The 18640-nt window shown below is 54.2% G+C and overlaps 1 protein-coding gene across 1 annotated transcript in view; it reads right to left on the bottom strand.

The window, feature by feature from the left end:
• SLC9A1 (solute carrier family 9 member A1) overlaps nucleotides 1-18346 on the bottom strand; it is a 48724-nt gene extending 30378 nt beyond the window's left edge. Inside the window, exon 1 of the mRNA XM_045782260.2 lies at nucleotides 17195-18346. Within this exon, the coding sequence (XP_045638216.2) occupies nucleotides 17195-17549 (355 nt within the window). The 5' untranslated portion in view covers nucleotides 17550-18346. The remainder of the gene's footprint in view (nucleotides 1-17194) is intronic.
• Between the last annotated feature and the right edge of the window lie 294 nt (nucleotides 18347-18640).

Below are 18640 nucleotides of genomic sequence, written 5' to 3'. Positions count from 1 at the left end.
TACACCCCACCCCCCAACCACGTGTACTCTCTCTCTCGTTCTCTCTAAAAATAAATGAATAAATCTTAAAAAAAAAAAAAAAGACCTTCACACAATAGCAAAGAAAAGTTCAGGCAGGGGCGCCTGGGTGGCACAGCGGTTAAGCATCTGCCTTTGGCTCAGGGCGTGATCCTGGCGTTCCGGGATCGAGCCCCACGTCGGGCTCCTCCTCTATGAGCCTGCTTCTTCCTCTCCCACTCCCCCTGCTTGTGTTCCCTCTCTCGCTGGCTGTCTCTATCTCTGTCAAATAAATAAGTAAAATCTTTAAAAAAAAAAAAAGAAAAGAAAAGTTCAGGCAAACATACTGAACTGTAAAGTGATCAGCTCTAAGGAGCAGGTGAGTGAACGGGGTAGGACTTGCATTTTTTCTTTACACACTTAGGTAGTGTTTGAATTTTTGTTTCCTTTTTATGAACAACAACAACAAAAAAAATCTGGGAGAAAATTTTTTTGAGCACCTGCTCTAAGTCTAAACTCAGTATTCAACACTTTACTGTAATAGATTATTTCATTTAATTTTCACAAAACCCTACGGAGGATAAGGATGTTCAGAGCAGCGTTATCTGTAACTGTCAAAAGTGGGAACCCACCCAGATGCCCAGCAGCAGGACAGTGAGCCACTGTGGCTTCTTCACGCCAGGCAATGCTGCACAGTGACAGAAGGGACAGGCTCTCCTGCATATGACGACAAAGAGGAACCTCCTGGATAAGCCGAGCAGAAGCAGCCGGACACAAGAGAGTATGCGCTGTCTGACTCCGGTTATATCAAGGTCAAGAACAGGTACAACCAACTGATGCTGACGGAACTCAGAACAGGGGTTACGCGGAGGAATGTGGGGGTACAGACCGGGAGGGGCGGGGACTCTGGGGGTACCTAGATATCCTCTGTCTTGATTGGTTTGTTAACATGGTTGCACACATTCATAAATATAATCACCGAGCCATTCATTTAAGATTAGCTCACTCTCCTGTATGTATTTATGCATGTTATTCCTCAATTAAACAGAGGAGGGAAGGTTTTGAAAAAAACAGGTAAGGGAGAACGTACAGACGAATGATCTTCACAGGTCAGGTACTCAGCCTAATGTCAGAGAGCGGGCAGGTGGTGCAGCTGGGACTCAAAGCCAGATGTGCTGGGCTCTGACGACCGTCCGCCACCAGGCTCTACTGACCCTGCCGTGACTGTACGGACGGCTGCCTTGACTCCCTCCCATCCGGCCCCTGCACAGCCAGCCCTGCCTCTGCTTGCCCCTCACCGCTAATCACGGTGGCTGTGGTTCAGTCACCTACTCACGTGGACAGGAGCCTGGCTCCCTGGAAGCCCCAGCGCGCTGAGAGCTGTTTCACCAGCAAGGCCCACGGGGAGCAGAGGCCGGGCCCACAACTAAAGCTTTGGGCCTGCTGGGAGCTGGGACAGGAGGTGTGCTCTGCGCCAGGAGGGGGAACCCGGTGCACGCCCACTTGCCATCATAGGCCCCGGCCCCCAGTGATGGAATTTTGGATGTGGAAGGACAGCTGAGCAGCAGAGCTGGGCCTGGGCTTGGCTCTGACACCTGGCCCGGGGCTGGGGCTTGCTGGGCCACACTGCTGCACACTGCCTCAGAAAAGCTGGCCCTGCCAGTCAATCTCACCCCTCTTCCTCACCAGGGGAGTGGGGGAACTTTGAGGAACTTGGCTTGGCTCCTCCTGAGCCACCCACTCTGCTTTAAATTCCCAGCCTGCCCAGCTCCCTCTCTCCTCCTTCCAAGGGAGCCACCTCCCGCTGCTGGGCCCGATGCCCCCTCCCGCTACATCCTTTTCATCCCCCCCCAACTCCTACACAATCCTTGTCCCAAACCATTTCCTGCAGTTTCCCATCTGATCAGTTTCTTAGGAAGGATAATTATCTATGGAGGGAGGAGGCGGAAAATCCCCAGAGCCAAGAACACTGCGAGAAACTCCGTCTAGGCCATTCTCCACCTGCTAGGAGAACCTTCGTCCCCAACGCCGGCCAGCTGTGATCATGTCTCACCACAGAACCTCTCCAGTTACCGTCACTACAAGAAATGTCCACACTCCTCTACGTTGAGTCAGAGGCCTTCCTGATCTTTCCTAATTTAGGTTCAGGCCTCGTCACCGCTATGTTTTAAGTGGCAGCGCCAGAACCGAGACCCGTCTGCCACCAGGGCCCACGCCGCACTGTGCCGCCTCCCCGTGTCACTTCAGCCCGTACAGTGGCTGTTCACACATCTATCTCCCTCACACAACTGTCAGCACCACCGGCGGGGAGGGGGGCGGAGCTCCCGCCCGCACAGCTGTGCTCACGCACAGTAGGTGCTCAGAGGCCAGCCAGAGAAGCGGGGCGCCCACAGGCAGCTGCCTCACCTGCGGAGGGGACAGGGGCGGGTCCCGAGGGAATGGCAGGGGAAAGAAGACCCACGGACACCATTACAGAAGGCCTCCGGACTAGGGGCTTGGAAGACCTGAACTAACCCCCGCTCTGTTGCCGCCCTGGGCTGTGGGCAAGTCATTTCCTCTCTGGCCTTTTGCTTCCTCCTCTGTGAGATTGAGGGGGTTGGGCCAGGCTCTCTCACTGCTCAGCAAGCACTTGCCAGCCTTACCGCCGGGTGCTCTCCACAGCACTGCCAACGACCCTCCCCAGGTCTGCACGCCAGGCCCCCCACTGTTGCAAGAGCCGGCAAGTCTAAGCCTCTTGATCCCCCACCCCCTCATCTTTCTCCATCTTACCACCTGGATCCCTCACTCGGTCCCTAGCATCCTTCCTAACAATAAAGTCCTCTGATTCGAGGCCTGGTCTCTTCGGGCCTGGCAGTCCCCCAGGTCATGTGGGACCACAGGATTCAGCAGGGAGCAGGCATGTCAGAGCCGTGGCACTTGGCCGCACCGAGGCGTGCACAGGACGGGTCTGGTGACCGTCCGCCTGCGGGCACTAGGGTGGGGCAGGGGAGGAGGAGGCAGGAGTCTAGCAGAGCCTGGCGTCCGCTCATCCCCTCCCTTCCTCCTGTGCCCTCATCCCCTCCTGCCCTCTCCCGCTCCCCGTCACGCCTCTCTGAGAACAGCTCCCCCCCGCTGGAGCTTCCGTCCCACTACTGGCCTGGCCACAGGTGCCTGCTTGGAAGCTTTGCACCTGTTGCTCTCACGGACCTGGGCCGAGTGGCCGTGGGCCAGGGACCTGCTTTGCTCAGCTCCTGGAGGCCAGCGCCAAGCCAGAGCCAAGTCTCCGGCTCTGGCTCCCAGGCTGCTCTGCGCATCCCTCCCCAGGTCAGACCACGTCACCCTGATCAAAAGCCTTCAATGGCACCACATAGTGCCTAGAATCCAACCCAACCCAATCTGACCCCTGTCCTCCCTTCCGATCTCACACCTCACCTCCTTCCCTCCCCCTCCCTCTATCCAGGGCCCCTGGTCTTTGAAAGGCAAGCTCCTTTTTGTCATTTGCTCACCTCAAAAGCCACCTCCTTAGAGAGGCCTTCACTGACCATCCAAAGGAGCACATCTCTCTCATGTTTATTTTCTTCAGGATACTTACCACTGCCTGACACTGTTGTGTCCACTGCCCAACACCCCCCACTGGCATGCGAGCCCCCTGACTCCAGGAGCCTCCTTGTCTTGCTCCTGGCTGTGTCCTCAGCACCCAGAAGTGTCTGATGTGGGAGGAGGGGGGTGCTACACATCAGACTCGGTGGCCAGGGACGCCTCTCTGAACAGATGACCTCCAATCGAGGGCCTGGACGGGGAGCCAGCCTGCGGCGGTCTTACAGGCAGGGGAGAGAGCAAGCACAGGGGCCCTGCGGGGGAACGGGCTTGGCAAGCCCTGTGCATCTGAGAAACGCAGGCAGGCTGGTGTGAGCGAGTAGGGGAGGGACAGCAGGCAGGGAAGTTGAGAGAGGTGTAGCCACACCTCTCCTGGATTTTATTTCAAACCCAATTCATCAGGAAGCACTTGAAAGGTTTGAAGCAGGGGAATGCTGAGTTCTGGTTTGTATTTCCGAACAATCCCTCTGGCTGCTCCGTGGAGAGCTGATTACAGGTAGAGGGGAGTGAACCAGGAGCCCGTTCAGGAGGCCACTGGAGTCACCCGGTTAGAGACCTCGCCGCTTGGACAGGGAGAGCAGAAGCGGAACTACAGTGAAGGGCCAGCTTCAGATCTGTGGGGCCACACTTTCCAGCAGCCTGAGGAGCCCTCTGGCTGGAGTTCTCCGTGCCTGTGAACCCCAACTAGCTCTCCTACCCAATCTTATTTCTCACTGACCCCCAGCTCAGACCCCCCTCCCTCCCAACCCTGGCTGGCTAGGCCTCCTCTTCTCCCCCTCCTCCGGCTGGCTGTCCCCTCACACCCACTGCTCAGAGCCTTGGCTGGTGCTGCAACCCTCACCCGATCCGCCAGCCCCCCCCCCCAACCTTGTCAAGGTCTTGTGAGGACACCTGCACAAATGCCTCTGCCCCGTTCTCATTCCAGCCCCATCGCTCCTCTCCCTGAAGTCCTTCTAGGCTTTGAGGCAGCGACACAGCCATCGTCGGGCACTTGTATTCCCCGAGGTGGCTATAAAGCCAGCCAAAGGCACACACCAGGACTCAGGACTTGTACCCTTCAGGGCGACCGAGACCCTTGGACCACAACGTACCACGCAGAGCCCTTAGCACAAGGCCAGGCACTCGGGAGGTTCCCGACAACAGTAGCTCCCTCCTTGCCGCCCACATCCAGCCACATCCAGCACTGGTGCCCAAACCCCGCAGGGAGGCTCTGCTTCTCTGTCCAGCCAGGCAGGTGGGGGAACGTGTCTGGGGCTGAGGTTAAGGGGGTGAAAAATGCCCCAAGGGTTCCACAAGCAAAGGTCAATGGCTCTGCATTATTCACTTCTCTGTGCCTTTGTCCAGCTCCGCCCTCCAGGTGAGCAAACTCCTGCTTAACGTCGAGGCTCAGCTCGAAGCGCTGGGAAGCCCGCTCTGATCTAGCCCCCATCTCCTCCTGTGCACCCCAGCCCTGCGGGGCCCTGCTGCGGCATTTCACAGCACGGCACAAGCGCCTGTTTATGTGTCTCCCGCGAGGCTGGGTTATATTATTCGTCTTTCCATCTCCAGCACAGCAGTTATGAGGCACGGATCGGTGTTTGTCGAATGTGTGTCTCCCCCTCCCAGCTGAGACCACACTCAGACGCTTCAGCTCAGGGCCTCACCTGCATGCCCAGGCCAGTCCTGGTGACAGTCAGCAATGCCCTCTGGCCGTCACACCTAAAACCATCTTCCAATCATTCCCGTTTCCTCTTCCTTTAATGCTACGGGCACAGGGGCAACTCCCATTTCTGAGTGCTTGTGATGTGCCTGGAGCTTTACACACGTTACCTGTTGCGCTGGAGAGACTGAGGCTCAGCCAGGGTGGTGGAGTTACAAAGCGGCAGAACCTTCTGTCCATACTGGCGCAGTTCACCTGGCACCTCATCATAGCAGGGCCTATTTTAAAAAACCATCATCTGTTCTGCAAAATTTAGTGCTTTTATGGCTACGCATCAAGTTGTCATACAAAACTGTGCTTTGCTCATTAAATGTTTCAAGTGATAAGTCTTGCTCCTACAGCTAGATGGTGAGATGACTGTCATGTAGGAGAAACAGCAAGGACTTAGAATGAGAACCCCTGGGTCTGGCTTCAACTGTGCCACAGTCGGGCTTTACGCTCGTAGGCAAGTCACCTAACCTCGTGGGACCTCAGTTTCCGCATTCATGAAAAGGAGAATAGCATCTCCCCAGAAGGTTTCCTGACGCATGCTGGAAAGCGCTCTAGCCACCTCAGGAGTGTACGCATTAAAAGGATAAATATGATTTATTCACAGTCACGTCACCCCTGCGCTTAGCACAGCACTGGACACACAGCAGGGCATCAGTAAGTCTTGCTGAGTGATTATTCAGTTGCTGGGAGATTCAGGAGTTAGAGAAAACAAGCCAGTATTTCTCTTTCTCCTGATCCCAGAGGGATTCGTGAGTGCCACCATCTATCTTGTGTCTGGAATGTGCTGAATTCTGTGACAACCATCTTACGAGGGTACTCTCTCCAAGTCCTTCCAGCATCACTGCCAGGTGTTACGCCATGGTGCTGGTGATCAAATTGAGACTCAAAAAGAGGGGAAGTGACTTGCCCAAAGTCACGGTGCCACAGAGTGGTAGAGCTGAGATCTGAACCCAAGTCTGTGGCGTGGTAAAGCCTGTGTTCCTAACCACCATGTTTCCAAAGGAAGCTGCCCTGGGACACTCCTCTAATTCAAAGGTCCTGCCCCAAGAAGCTTCTGGCTGTGCCCAGTGAGACCTGTTTCACTCAAGCATCTCATTTAATCCTTCTTATTCTTCAAGGGTTAGTTCAACTGTCACTTCTACAAAACGCCCTCCTCTTATCCTCCCAGGTGGTAAGGTCTTTCTGTCTCTTCTAAACCCTCAGAGGATTCCATCCGCACCTAAAATCACCCCCACTTTCTACTGCCTAACTGCGCTGCATCTATATGGCATTTTTCAGACCAGTCCCTGAGTTCCTCAAAAGAAGTGGTTCTCATGCATCTTTGCTTGGTCTGCCTGCCAGCCAGCCTGGCCGGGGAGGGTGGGGTGGACTGCCTGCTCCCCTCCTCCACTGAGATGAAACAGGAGTCTCCGGCTGTGCTCAGTGAGGTGAGCTGGCCCCGCCTCAAGCAGGCATCCTGCCTACCTGCTACCGCATCCAGATTGCTGTGGGCCCCGGCCCAGGATCCAAAAGATAAGATCTCGATGCCTGGTTTGATGGCAAAGATGCTATAAAAAGCCCAGCACCCAGGCTCAACACTGGCTCGTGACGGAGTCCAAAGCCTTGCACTTGGTTCTCCTGCAAGCAGCTGGGTGGCCAAGGCCAAACGGCTTCCGGGCCAGGAACAGCTCTGGGATAGATACTCCAGGAGGAAGCTGCACTTCTTAGGCTTAAAGGGCCCATCAGTTACCAAAGCTTGGAAACCAATATCCAGATCAAAGACCACAGCCCCTCTTACTGCCCAGAGACGCCTGGGTTATTAGTTAAGAAGAGCAGGGAGAGCCTTCCCTCTGCCATTAAACTCATGTGTGGCTCTGGGCACATCCTCTCTGGGCCTCGACTGGAAAATCCGAGGATGGGATCAAAACATCTCCATCTCCCTCTGGGCCCTGGGGCCTCAGTTACATTAAGGTTCTTTCTACCTCTAGTACTCTGCAGGTAGAAAAATATTCTCTACTCTCACTCCCAGAAACGGGGTGAGAGCAAGAGATAAAGCATCCTCAGTCCAGGAAACAGCAGAAGCGAATCAGGGCTGCCTAGCACTGCGCCCTCAAAGCCTGTCCCCTTCAGAGGCAATCCCTTGTTTCCGCTGCCTCGAAGGTAGCTGCTTCCCCTAACAGACACGCAGAGGTGTGTTTGGGCCCTAGCCACTTTAGGAAAAAGGGGTACCTTCTGGGGTGTGAACTGGACTCCCCATGGAAACCTAGCAGACCCTGGGGGCAGAAGGAGCCCAGCACCTTCCCTGCCTGTGCAGGAGGGCAGGGCAGGGGTCTGCTGCATCTGCTTTGATCCCCAGTCCAGAGAAGCTTTTCTCTACTTTACAGGGTCAATTTCCTTCTTCTTTTCCCAGGACACAGCTTACCATTCTGACCGGGTTCATTCCCCTTGCCTAGAATGAGTTCTGCAGTCCCCTAGGCATATCCCACTCACCCTAGGGTGCAGTATTACACTTTGCCCGAGGAAAGTCCTTTATCTTTCTTCAAATTTTCACAGCACAAAGTGCCAAAGCTGTTTAACTTTGTGGGGCCACAGATCCCTCGGAAAATCTGTGGCTAGTACTGCTCTCTCTGATAAAAACACAATTATATAACGTCTGCAGACTATTCGGGGGGGGGTCCACAAGCCCCCTGAACTCCATCATGGACTCAGAAAGACTCTTAGGGCCACCTAGCTGGCTCAGTTGCTGGAGCATGCGACTCTTGTTGTGAGTTCGAGCCCCACACTGGGTGAGAACTCACTTAAAAAAAAAAAGTAAAAAAAAAAGTATCTTAGAAACCTAGATCCTAGAAGAAAAGCAGGTCATCCAGTCCATTCTCCCACCTAAGCCAGATTCCCTTTCAAAGGCAAGCCTTACCAGGATGCCTGGGTGGCTCGGTTGGTTAAGCGTCTGCCTTCGGCTCAGGTCATGATCCCAGGGTCCTGGGATCGAGTCTCACATTGCGATCCTTGCTCAGCAAGAAGCCTGCTTCTCCCTCTGCCTGCTGCTCCCCCTGCTTGTGTTCTCCATCTCTTTCTGACAAATAAATAAAATCTTAAAAAAAAAAAGCACGCCTTACTGAACGATGTTCCTCTTCTCCACCTGGCCCACTCCTCAGGACTACTCCTTCAGGAATCTTCCCTCATCTCTCCTGCTCCAATCCAATGCCCCCATCATCCCAGCCTGAGCCACATACTTTCCTACCTGTGTTTCCTCCCTTGTGTGTTGTCTTACTTCCCCAGCAACAGAGCTGGCTCTCTGCAAACCCGTTCATTTAATCCCATAACTCTGAGCTGGAGTTGGAGAGGACCATGATCCAGTACTTGGGAATTCTGTACTCCGAAGGCAGGGCTAATGACAGCAGCGGCCCATCTCCCAAAGGGCCTCAGTCTGCCCTGGGTCTCACCAGAGCAGGGGCTCCTCTGGGATGACTGCCTTTCCTGCTGAAAAGTCCCAGAGAGGACTTTCAACAACTGAAATCGACAGATAGGAAAATCAAGGCCCAGGGAGGCAAAATGACTTACCATCAGTCAACAAGCAAGAAAGAGGCAGAGCTGGGACTAGGACTAGGACTTAGGCCCCAGCCTAGAACTCTTTTCCTTTACACAAATGGTTTTATGAAAACTAAATCTATCCTCATACTCCCACACTCATATACTCATAGAAATTTATGAAAAGCAGCACAAGAAAGTTAACTCCGGGGAGTATGACAGTTGGGTTATCAGAGAAGCGAGGAGGGGAACTTTTACTTTTTACCTTAATACCTTTCCATACTGTGAGTTTTATTCTGTTGGTTTTGTTTTGACCACAAACATGTTTTATTTATTCATATTTTAAAAATAAATCTGCTACAGAAAGGAGATTCTGGCCCCAGCCCACTCCCAACACACATAAAAACAAAGAGAAGCCATAAGTCGACCTGTCTAGGCGCAACCATAAATTAATGAGATTGCCTTCTTGCGTGGTTTATGGCCACTGGTCTCATTCATTCACAGTCACGGTGCAGTTGATGGCTTGAAGAATCTTCCCGGGAAAAGTTTAATTCAATTAGGCCTCTTGGCAGCTCCCTGAGGACGCTCTGGTATCTTGCTTTTACTTACACAAATTGAGGGCAAAGCAAACAGACCCAGACTTTCCCAGGGAGACCCCACCCAGCCCACAGAGGATGTCCCTAGGGACCCTCCATTAGAGACAAGCCCCGGGAGGTGGCCAGGGAGGGAAGTGGCCTTGGCAGCACCGCTCACACACAGGCTGACACCTCCAATCACTCTGCGTGTGACTTTCAGAGCTCAGTTAAACTCCCGGCCTGGCATTCAGTCTGGTGACTAGCCTCTCCAAACCTTGCTCTCTTCCTCTCTGGGCCGTCAAACTAGGTTTCCAATCTGCCCCATGCTTCACATGGACCCCATGTCTATAATCATGGAAGTCAGTCCTGCACTCCTTCAATCCCCCGGTACGCAGGAGCCCTTACTCTGTGCCAGGCAGAGAAGAAACCCAACAAAGGCCCTGTCCTCAAGGGGCTTACACTCTTGTGGGGATTGTGTGCTAAGAATAACTCTCTCGGTCCTGCATGGTTATCTCATTCCTCTCCATCCTTCAAGACTGGCTCGAGTTCCACCTTCACTGAGAAGCCTCCCCTCCTCACCCCTGTGCTCAGGGGTTGATGTTCTGCCTTCCGGGAGTCTGCCCACCCCCTCAGCACAAACAGACTATCTTCTCCTGAGCCTAACGAGCAGGGCTCAGGGTTTCACTCTTCCTGGTTCCCTGATGGGCCACAAGCTAAAGGCCTGGTGGCTGATTTCGGCTGACCTGCCTCTTGGATCCCAGCTTGAAGAGACAAATTAATTAGCTGTTCTCAGTCCTGGCTGGCCAGTACAAAGACATAGCCTTTGCGAGCTTTGCCTGACACACGGAAAGTGCTGTGTTAAGTGTTAGCTATTTATTATTTTGGTGAGCTTGTGGGCTCTGCCTGACACACAGCTGTGATGTCACCCCTCCGCCTTCAGTGGCCTGGTCTCCAACAGGCTGAATACTGTGGAAGGGCTAGACTGGGCTTAGGGATAAGTGTCCCCCTAAGGGACTGGAAAGGGGGCCCCGGGAGGAACAGGACTTCTCATCCTGAACCTCACTCCAAGCTGCTTGAGGACATATCTTTTCAGAAAAGAACTTGCTAGGGGTGATTTGGGGAACTCCAAATTCTCAGCAAGTCAGTATTAGAAGTCAGGGGTCAGGTCTGGCCTAATAGACCCCAAAACTGGCCCCGCGTGTTAGATGAGCTTTTAGGGGAAGAAAATGAAGTCAGCATAATCCCAAGAAGGGGAAGAGCCCACTGATCCAGGCCCAACTCAAAACTTAGTTCAGTTAAAATTAGATTAGCCCGTAAGATTAAAAATACCCACATATAATCACGGCCTGCCTAAAAGTATCAGTTGATGTTTATCGGCATCTAAAGAGATGGTTTGGCCCAGGGCGGTGTGTGCAGACAACCTTGGGGAGACATGTCTGACTCAGACGTTTGCAGGGGGTGTGAGTGCTGCAAAATGAGGCCCACACAGGCGATGGATGACTCAGGAATAACCCAGGTCCTGGGTTTGCTGAGTGAGCCTTCTCTCCTCACCACGGAAGGAGAGGGGGCAGGTGAGGGGATGACAGAAGGAGGCAGGCCAGCCGGCTCCGCCCAGGCTGGCATTCCCAAAGGGAATCTGGGGTCCCTCCACTCCACTTCCCTGCCTCTCCTGTGTTTCTGAATGCCAATACCTTAGAGAAGGGCTATTTAATTCACAGTGGGACTTGGGCGGGGGGGGGGGGGGTCACGGTTTTTTCCCTAAACCCAGAAATGATCCACAGAGTGCAGTCAAGACTTGACATACTAAAACCATAAAACTCTTCCTTGTTCATAATGATTATGGGAAAAATAAAACTTCTGAACTGAAAGGGAGTGGGGGGATAATGAAGAACATGGGCTCTGGAGTCAGAAAGATCTGGGCTTAAACCCCAATATTTTCTAGCTGTGCAAGTACATGACATGGCTTCTGAAATAGGAGCTTAATAAGTAGCAGCTAATATAATTAACAAATACTTGACAAAACTATCACAAATATTTCCTAACAGGAGCTCAGAGAGGTTGTGCCTTGCCTAAGGTCACACAGCTCAGCAAAGAACTAAGACCAGATCTCGGGTTTCTTGACTTCCTCATTCCTGCCCATTCAGCATGTTTTTGGTTGTAATTCACATCTCTGCCTCTCCTTTCTCCTCCAGGAGGGCCTACAACACCTTAAGGAAAAGGAAAAGCCCTCTATTTCAAAGATTTGCTGTGCCATTGACCTGTCTGAGTATGACAGGCCCCAAGGCTGAGTTCAGCCCTCACGCTCTTTGTTAGAACTAGGAGCTGATCTGGCCTGGGCTCCAGACCACGCCAGACTGCCCTGTTCCTTCAGCTCTCCCCTCCTACTGGAGAAACTGACTCCTTCTGACAACTGCTCGAGTTACCAATGTGGATGGGCCTAGTCACTTACTCTCATCAAAGTCCCTTATCTCTGGTCTCCCTTGATCTTTATAAGGACCCAGGATGTCAGCCAAGCAGGAAAGAGGATGGGGTCTTGCATTAGAAGTCCAGAGATGTGTCCTTTGCCACCTACTTCTTAGGCGGCCTCAGGTTCCTTAGATGTATAATGGGCACATCAATACCACCTGCTAACCCACTGAGACGATCAGAATTAAATACTATATATGCAAGTGCTTTGGAAACAAGTTACAGCAGTGATGATAACTGCTACTAGATTCTGCCTGCCTTCTAGGGCTAAAGAAATCTGTGCTACCTGCCCCCAACACAGAGGCTGCCTCTCAGGGGATCCTGCTGGGCCCTGAGGGTAACCCAAAGCAGCCCCCCACCCTCCCTGCCCAGCGGCAGAAGACTGCAATCACAGGGTTAGCCACCCCCTGCTGGCTAACCCCCCTTCCATGGGCACTCCCCTGCCCAAGCAGGGAAGAAGCAAGCTCTAGTCAGACCACAGAGAGGGCACCTCCACAGAGAGGACAGGCAGGCTTACTACCAGAGGTTCAGGGACAGGCCCAGCCTCGCTGCAGGATTCTGTTGTATCTGTGCAACTCATGGGGACCGGGGATAGGCCCAAAGCCAGGCGCAGAACCCCAACAGCTTTCACAGGACAGAGAGAGGGCTCCCACCACTGACATCTGGCCCATCCCTAGAGGGAGTCCGAGCTCGGCAGGCTGGGCACGACTCCGAGGAAGGCCACGTGTGCATCTGCCCATGGGGCTGTAAGGAGCCGGAGAGACAGGGGCACTCCTCTAGGAGGCTAGGCCGAAACACAAACAGAAAAGAAACAGCAATTCAACATCACGGAAGATAACCTCTCTGGTCTGCTTCCTCATCTGTAAAACAGAGACAGCCTTTATTTCATTCGATTTTAGTAGGAATTAAACGAGATCACTTTTATAAAGTGCCTGACACTACTCTGTAGATACTCAATAAGTGGTAATTCTGATGAAAACGCAAACACCCCCAACAGAAGACATGTCACAGGGCAGGCTAGGCCTCGTGCCAAAGTTGTGGATAAACAATAAGGGAAACGGGTTCAGGGGGAGAAGCGAGAGCAACTGGCCCTGGCCGTGGGCTGGAGTGGGCTGGGAAGCCCGCCCAAAGGGGTGGAGTCTGAACGGGCCCTAGAAGCGGCCTCAGCAGCCCGCCGGGCACCGTGCTGGGCATTCCCAAGCGCGTCCTCTACGCCCGTCTTAGAAGGTACAGGCGGCATCTTCACCTTACCAGGGAGGCAAGTCAGGTCCAGGGCAATGAGGCCCGGCCGTGGTCCCTGGTACTGCAGGGCAGCGGCGGAAGCCCAGGCTTTCTGACCACTCTGCTTTCCCAGAGCGGAGGAGCGGGAATGAGAGCAAAGGCACGCCTCGTGGGCGCTCAGCTGAATGAAGTCCAGCGACATGACCAGTCGAAGGCCTCCAAGGGCCCTGATGCTTCTGGAGACACGTGTCCTACCTGAAGGCCTCCTCCCGGCCCCCAGCTGACCCTCCGCTCCCACTGTCCTGCAGTCAGCTATCTTCCCAGAGAGGAAAAGGCCACCCCCTTCTCTTTAGAGGGTGCCGTCTGGGCTTCTTGAGAGAATTTCAACATGACCTCTAAGGCTGTTCCTCTCTCCTTCTGAGAAGTGGGAGAGGTGAGTTCTAGTCTTATTTTTACAGGAAACCAGTTGCTGGGGCCGATATCCATGCATGGGAAGTGGGCAACGGTGACCCCCTCCCCCCTCACAGACTTGTTTAAGGAGGAAATGGCAGGATATGCCTTGCAAAGACCAAAACCAAAAAAAAAAAAAAGCTATATGACTTGAAGAGACAAAGGAAGGCTTTTTTGTCTCTGGTCAGGAGACAAAATGAATACCTGCTTTATGGGCTCTCGGGCCTCTGCCAGGAGTTCCAGGTCAGGGATATGGGCAAACAAACGCAGGGGTGCCAGTGGCGAGCCGGGTTACAGGGAGGCTCTCCCTTGGAACAAGCACTAGACTGGGAGTCGGGTGAACTGGGGACAAAGTGGAATTCACGTAGGGCCCAAATCACAAGGGGGCGGGGGAGCAGACCGAACCTAAGGCTTAGGGTCACGCTCACAGGTCTCCTAACAGTCTAAACCCCCCTCCCACCACCAGCCCCTCCCGGGCAAGGAAAAGGCAAGAATCCCTGACCGTCAGAGAGAGCGAAAAGGCCCAGAGAAGGGTCCCATGTCACCCACGGAGCCAGTCAGAAGAGAACCCAGAAGCATTACTCTAGAACTTCAGCTCTAACCAACCCCACCCTCCCCCAACCATCTCTGGCGGGGTCAACCTGAGGCTCTGCTCACTGATTAGGACAGGAAGGCGAACTGCACACAGCACTTTCTATTCTTAAAAGAGGGGTACCTTGCAAGGGAAGCAGCTGCCAGATGTGACAGAATGAGGGCTCTGACTCGGCTCCTACCCACACCGAAGTGCTGAGAGAGTAGGCAAGACCCCGAAATGAACTCTGAGGTTCCTGAGTATCTGACAGTGCAGAGGAAGCATGGCCTCAGACCCCACCCCTGTCCCCTAAGTCAGTTGGTGCTGTGTCCCCTCCCTGCCAGGACCAGCCCTGGAGGCAGCTAAAGTGAAAGGAAGAACAAAATCAGTAGGACACACCCAACACCCCAAAACCTTAAGGAAGGACGCCCTGTGGCAGCCTAGGGTTGAGAGATTTGTAATCCTCCAGCTTCAGAGGAAGACTGTACGTAGGAGGCTGAGGTAGGGATGCATCTGCCTTTGGTGGTTCAAATCCCAACAGGGGCGGACGCCTGGGTGGCTCAGTTGGTTAAGTGTCTGCCTTCGGCTCAGGTCATGATCCCAGGGTCCTAGGATCGAGTCCTGCATCGGGCTCTGTGCTCAGCAGGGATCCTGCTTGCTTCTCTCCCTGCAACCCCCCCTCCCCGCTCGGGGGCTCTCTCTCTCTAATAAATAAAATAAAATAAATCCCAACGGGGGCAGATGTCACTCATTGAGTGCTACCTGTAGGTACAAAGGCAGCTTCATACGCACTAGCTCGGGTCAGCGTCACACCGACAGCTCTGTAGGTATTATTATTTCCCCCATTAATGTCTGAGGAAGCAGAGGCTCAGAAAGGCTCAGGGGCAGAGTGGAGGCGCCTTCATCTAACCTCAGTTCTACCCTGCAGAGGGAAAGGAAAAAATGGGCACTCACTTTTGCCACCTGAACAGGGACCCTTGAGATCTTTTGGTCGTAATTCTCTCCCCCAGAAGAGCCAGATGCTGGGGCTCTTCTGTTTTCCGAATGCCCTTCCAAGTCAGAGACACAGACTTTTGGAACTGCAAACGTCCTCAGAGATCATGTCCAGCCTCCTCATTTCACAATAGGAAAACTGAGGCCCAAGGCTGAGTGACTTGCCAGGGTTACCCGAGTCAGTGGAATGGCAGAAATGTCAGCCCTAGAAGGGGCCAAAGATCAGCTGACAGGTGGGGAGGCATGACTGGCCCAAGGTCAGAGAGGGAGGTGGGATGAGAAGCCAAGTTTTCTAACTTCTAGACTGATGCCCTTGCCATGGCGTCATCTCTGTTCTCCAGCTGCTCAGGGTCCCTGGCACAGGTTCTGGTGGGGACAAAGCAGGCCGAGCCTGACCCCATCAGAAACAGATACCAGGCCTTCAGGGACAAACTCCTTCCTGCCCAGAGTAGGATCTCTGTGGTCATGCTGTCGTCCCAACAGAAGGCACTGAGACTTGTAGTGTGCGTACCGGCCCCCAGTGCTCTAACACAATGCCAGGTGTCGTTGGAAGGTGAGGGAGTTGCAGAGAGAAGGGCAATTTCTAGACAGTGATTATGAGGTCTCTTCCTGGCCTCATACAGGCACATGACACATCACGGTCACTAGTTTCTTACAAAAAATTAAGACACAGTTTTCATGACTCAATTGATACGGTCAAATGTAGAGATTCTTGCCAGTTTCACAGCTGGGCAAGACCTGCAGAAAGAGGCCCGGCTTGTTCAAGGTCAAGGTGTCAGAATCAGTACACATAGGTCCCCTTGCCCAGTCCTTGATTTTTACCAGGAAGCTGGCTGCCATCAGGGTATAAGTACATGAAGCTGGTGGCCCAGCTCCATGCACAGGTCCTGCTACTGTCACAGCACCAAAGCTCTGCACCAGCCACTGCATCTGTCAAAACGGAGTGTCCTCCTGCAGCATGTCCCAGAGCCTGCCTCACGAAGCCAGGCATCACCACTGAGCTCCTGCATGTCCTTGGAAAAGCTGCAAGTTTTCCTACCAAGAGTCACAAACTCCCCAAACCCAAACCAGCAGAATCCCAGATCCTCACGCCTTCCACAGATAGCTGAGGCTAAAAAAGCAAAGGCAGCTTTCAAAGCCCCCCTGGACACACTTCCAGGGACTTCTGGGCCATGCAGGCTCCGGTGAACTCCATCAATCACCCAGCAGAACAGAGCATTCAGGCCTAGCAGGGACGGAGACCAGGGAGGGGAGGGAACAACTTTTCTGGTTCCTTCTCCCAAAAAGAACATTTCAGACTCTCTTCAGACCAGAACATCCTGAGCCCATCCACCTGTCCCTGTCCCACTTGGTTGAGTGGCCAGCCAACGTGACTTGTCAGCCCATACAGCACCTTGAGACACAGCCGGGTGCCAACGTGGACGTGAGTGGGGGGCCAGACCAAGCTTCGACTTCCTCCACTCCCCCTTCCACGTCCAAAACAGACTTCAGAAATTTCCAGGGCTCCAGTCCCATAAACTGTATAAAGGACGGCATTCCTGGGCCGGAAACTGACTCAGGGGCTCCCGGCCAGCCTGGGCAGGCAAAGCTGACAGATAACATTCTGGGAATAAAGGAAGGTGATACTATGGGGATCCCTCAGGCTCCACCGCACTTCTAGGTCTCCAGCACACAGGTCCCCTGCTATGCTTAAACTCCTCAGACAGGCCAAGTAGATATATACCCCATTCTGGAACACCCTCCTGTGAAGCATGTAATTGCCCTGGCTGCTGGTGACAGTGCCAACTGGCCACTTGCTGGAAGACACTCCTCTGTCTTGTACGTGCACAGCTGGGTGCCTGGCTCCCCTCGGGGTCTGGCCCAGCCAGAGGAGATCTGCAGGCCTGGAACCCTTGCTGAACGTACCTATTATAAGAAGCATCCCATGCCCTAATCCTGCTGTCTCCCTTGCACAAAGCTGGCTCCAATCTTGGGAGCACTCAGACCACAGAGCCCAAGTCTGAGAAAGACCAAGATGGCAGGACGGAGCCTGCCTACTTTTCTGTAGTGGTCCGGACCTTTATTCCTGGGCAGTCTCAAGTGGTAAGGACCGGGCAAGAAGCTCGCCAGTTTGGTGGCCGCAGAAGTGTCCGAGCCAACTGGACTTACCTATCTTCATGAGGCAGGCCAGCAGGATCCAGAGTGAGATCTCAAAGGGTGTGCGCACATGTGTGTAGTCGATGCCCAGGACTGGAAAGGCCTTTCGAGTCTTCATGCTGTGTTCAGTGACGGAATGGTTAACAGGGCGGCTTTCCGGGGCGAGCTCGGGTGGGGCGGTGGTGACATCCCCAATCGAGCGTTCCCGTGGTGGCTCTGAGCCTCGGATGGTGCTGGCAGTAGGGCTGGGCTGGAGGCCATGGCTCCTGAGAACAGGTAGCAGCCCCGCCAAGGCTACCACCACCAGCAACGAAGGGAAGATTCTCGGGGGAGCACGGCCACAGATGCCAGACCACAGAAGTCTCATGCTGATCCCTTGGTTCAGCAGGCCTTGACTGTTAGCAAAGTGAGAGTAAGACCTGGGGCATAGGTAGCAAGGGGTCAGCAGGTGGAAGACAGACTGGGGCAGTCCCTAGGAAAAGTTCATGTTTTAGAGAGGTATTTGTGTGGAAGCTGATCTCTGGGGGTGGAGGGAGGCTGGGTTTGCAATGGAGAACTCCAAACTGGGGAAAAGGGACAAGGACCCAGAAAGGACCACAGGAGACCAAAAGGTCTGGAACTCCAGACCCGGGAAAGGGAGTGGGAGAAGGAGACTGGACCCTAGGGACAGAGGAAGGGACAGGATAGGTTGGACCCCAGGCGAGGGAAAGGAAGAGGGAAGGCTGAGACCCTTGGTTGAGGAATGTGACTGAGGAGCTGGGACTCAGCTAAGGGAAGGGGTTAGGGAGCCTGAGCTAAAGGAAGGGGACCAAAGGAGGGGTCGGGGGGTGGGAGCCAGTCCAGGAAAAGAAGAGAGGGGGCTGGGAGCCCAGCCTGCGAGGAAGGAGTGAAGCCGGAAAGCGGCCGGGAGCTTCCCCACCCAGAGAAGGGCCGGGGTGCAGGCGCGCCGGGCTGAAATTCCGGGGAAATGGAGGGAGGCGGAAGGCGGAGGCAGGCGGCCTGGCGGGAGGGCGCCCCGGCGCGGGCTGGGGGCGGCTCGCGGTGGGCCGGCAGCAACACACCCCTCCTTGCGGCCCCGGCGCGGCGCGGCGCTCCGCCCCGGCCCAGCTTCAGCTCCGCCGCGTCCAGCTCCAGTGACAGTTGCAGCCCCGGCCCCAGCCCCGGCGGCGGCCGACTGATGCCTCGCTGAGCCCGGAGCTGTTATTTATAGACACCAGCGAGCAGCCAGCGCAGCGGGCTAGAGGGACCTGTCAGCGCCCGCGCACCGCAGCGACCACTGTCGCCAAGGGAAGGAAGTACGGGTAGGAAGAGAAGAGTCAGAAGTAACCAAAAAAAAAAAAAAAAGGGGGGGGATTGAATCCCCAGAGATTCTAACTAACACGGGTGGAATGCTTCACTAGTTTACAAAGCGCTTTCACTAGACACCCGCAGTCTCATGCAGAGTTCCCAACTGTCTCG

Source organism: Ursus americanus, chromosome 33 (genome assembly GCF_024610735.1).
Source record: "Ursus americanus isolate L20-20 chromosome 33, mUrsAme1.1.p, whole genome shotgun sequence".
In the NCBI taxonomy this organism is placed as follows: domain Eukaryota; kingdom Metazoa; phylum Chordata; class Mammalia; order Carnivora; family Ursidae; genus Ursus; species Ursus americanus.
The sequence above is the reverse complement of the archived record's forward strand: the minus strand, read 5'-3'. Positions and strand labels throughout refer to the sequence as shown.